Here is a 1,696-nt window from a genome sequence, read left to right as displayed (position 1 = left end):
GACCCTAAACCCTAAACCCTAAACCCTAAACCCTAAACCCTAAACCCTAAACCCTAAACCCTAGGAGCCAAGGTCTCACTTGCGCGTTTGAGTTGACGCTTCTTAATATGACATTTTCCACCACCACAGCGATTGAATCTGAGAAAGCGCGCGACCAAACCCTAAACCCTAAACCCTAAACCCTAAACCCTAAACTCTAAACCCTAAACCCTAAACCCTAAACGTCAAACCTTTGATTCGCAGCCAAGGCAAAAAGCCCCATCCCGGCGAAACTGCAGCCGCCAGCCCCAACCGCCCACCCCAAACCCTAAACCGTAAACCCTAAACCCTAAACCCTAAACCCTAAACCCTCGCGGACCTGTGGAGTTCTCGATTTGCACATACATGAAAGAATCCATAAGAGCTGTTGTGACCTGCAGCGGCCGCTGCACCATCAGCAGCGCAGCAGCTTTTAAGCAGCAGCAGTCCGGGGGTTTGGGGCTCGCGGTGTGGGTTTGCTCCTGCTGCAAACCACAAATTAGGGTTAAGGGTTTAGGGTTTAGCGTTCAGCCTTCGGCGCCCTTGCGGGCCTCCACCGCTAAGAGGCTTCCCCCGCAGCCGCCACGCGAGGCAGCCTAAACCCTAAACCCTAAACCCTAAACCGGTACGGAGGACCCTGCAGGAGCAACTAGTGCAATCCCTAAACCCTAAACCCTAAACCCTAGAGGCTCACCATGGCAGCAGCTGACGCAAGGGACTGCATCAGCAGCTCCATAGAGAGAGAAACTCTTTCTTCCGGATAAGACAGGGGGCAGTAAGGGTCATCTTGTGGGGCCAGCAAGCTGCTGCTGCTGCTGCTGCTGCTGCTGGTTGCAGCTGGCAGTGCCTGCTGCTGCTGCTGCTGCGGCCTGCGCGCTGCTGCTGCCCCGGCTGCTCCTGAAGACGACACTGTCGTGCTGCTGCAGCTAGACACGCTGCTGCTGCTGCTCCTGCTGCTGCTATCAGCAGCAGCAGCAGCAAATGCAGCAGAGCCTGTAGTGGGTGGCCATAAGATATACTGGGGGTTTGAGGCTCTCGTGGTAGCAGCGTTGATCCCTGAGCAGCAGCAGCAGAAGCAGCAGCAGCAGCAAAGGCAGCAGCAACAGCAGCAGGAGCAAGAGCAGCAGCAACAGAAATGAACAGCCAACTGCGCAGCAACAAGATAAGCGCCTATTCCTTGTACAAACCCTGAACCCTAAACCCTAAATCGCAGACCGTAAACCCTAGACCCTAGACCCCAAGGACCAAAACCTAAACCCTAAACCCTAAACACTAAACCCTAAACCCTAAACCCTAAACTCCCACCCGCTGCCGCTGCCCACGCGGAAACAGGCACAGCGATGTTGCCTCTAATCCTGTCCTCTTCCTGCGCTTGCTGCTGCTGCTGCTGCTGCTGCTGCAGTGCAGGCAGCCAAAAGAGACACTCGAGAGAGAGGGGGGCCCCTAGGCACTGGGGGTTTACAGCTGCGCAAACCCCGAAGGCAAACAAAGGGTTTAGGGTTTAGGGTTTAGGGTTTAGGATTTAGGGTTTGGGCCGCCCGCAACAGCAGCAGCTGCACGCCAAGCAGCAGCAGCACAGCAGCAGCAAGCTCAGCCCTGTGCGCAGCAGCACAGAGAAGCAGCAGCAACGAAAGACACAGCAACAAAGCAGCAGCAGCAGCAGCAGCAGCACCAACGA

General features: G+C 55.8%; 1 protein-coding gene across 1 annotated transcript; it reads right to left on the bottom strand.

The window, feature by feature from the left end:
* Positions 1-224: 224 nt before the first annotated feature.
* ETH_00021290 (uncharacterized protein) lies at positions 225-1,482 on the bottom strand (the record flags this gene model as incomplete). Its single annotated transcript, XM_013379262.1, has 4 exons — positions 225-307; positions 359-503; positions 713-1,074; positions 1,324-1,482. Coding segments are annotated over 4 exons (749 nt in total), but the record flags the coding sequence as incomplete, so codon positions are not given.
* Between the last annotated feature and the right edge of the window lie 214 nt (positions 1,483-1,696).

Source organism: Eimeria tenella, genomic scaffold, assembly GCF_000499545.2.
Source record: "Eimeria tenella Houghton genomic scaffold, Eth_scaff1678, whole genome shotgun sequence".
Lineage (NCBI taxonomy): Eukaryota > Apicomplexa > Conoidasida > Eucoccidiorida > Eimeriidae > Eimeria > Eimeria tenella.
Note: the sequence above shows the minus strand (reverse complement) of the source record. Positions and strands in the feature narration are given on the sequence as shown.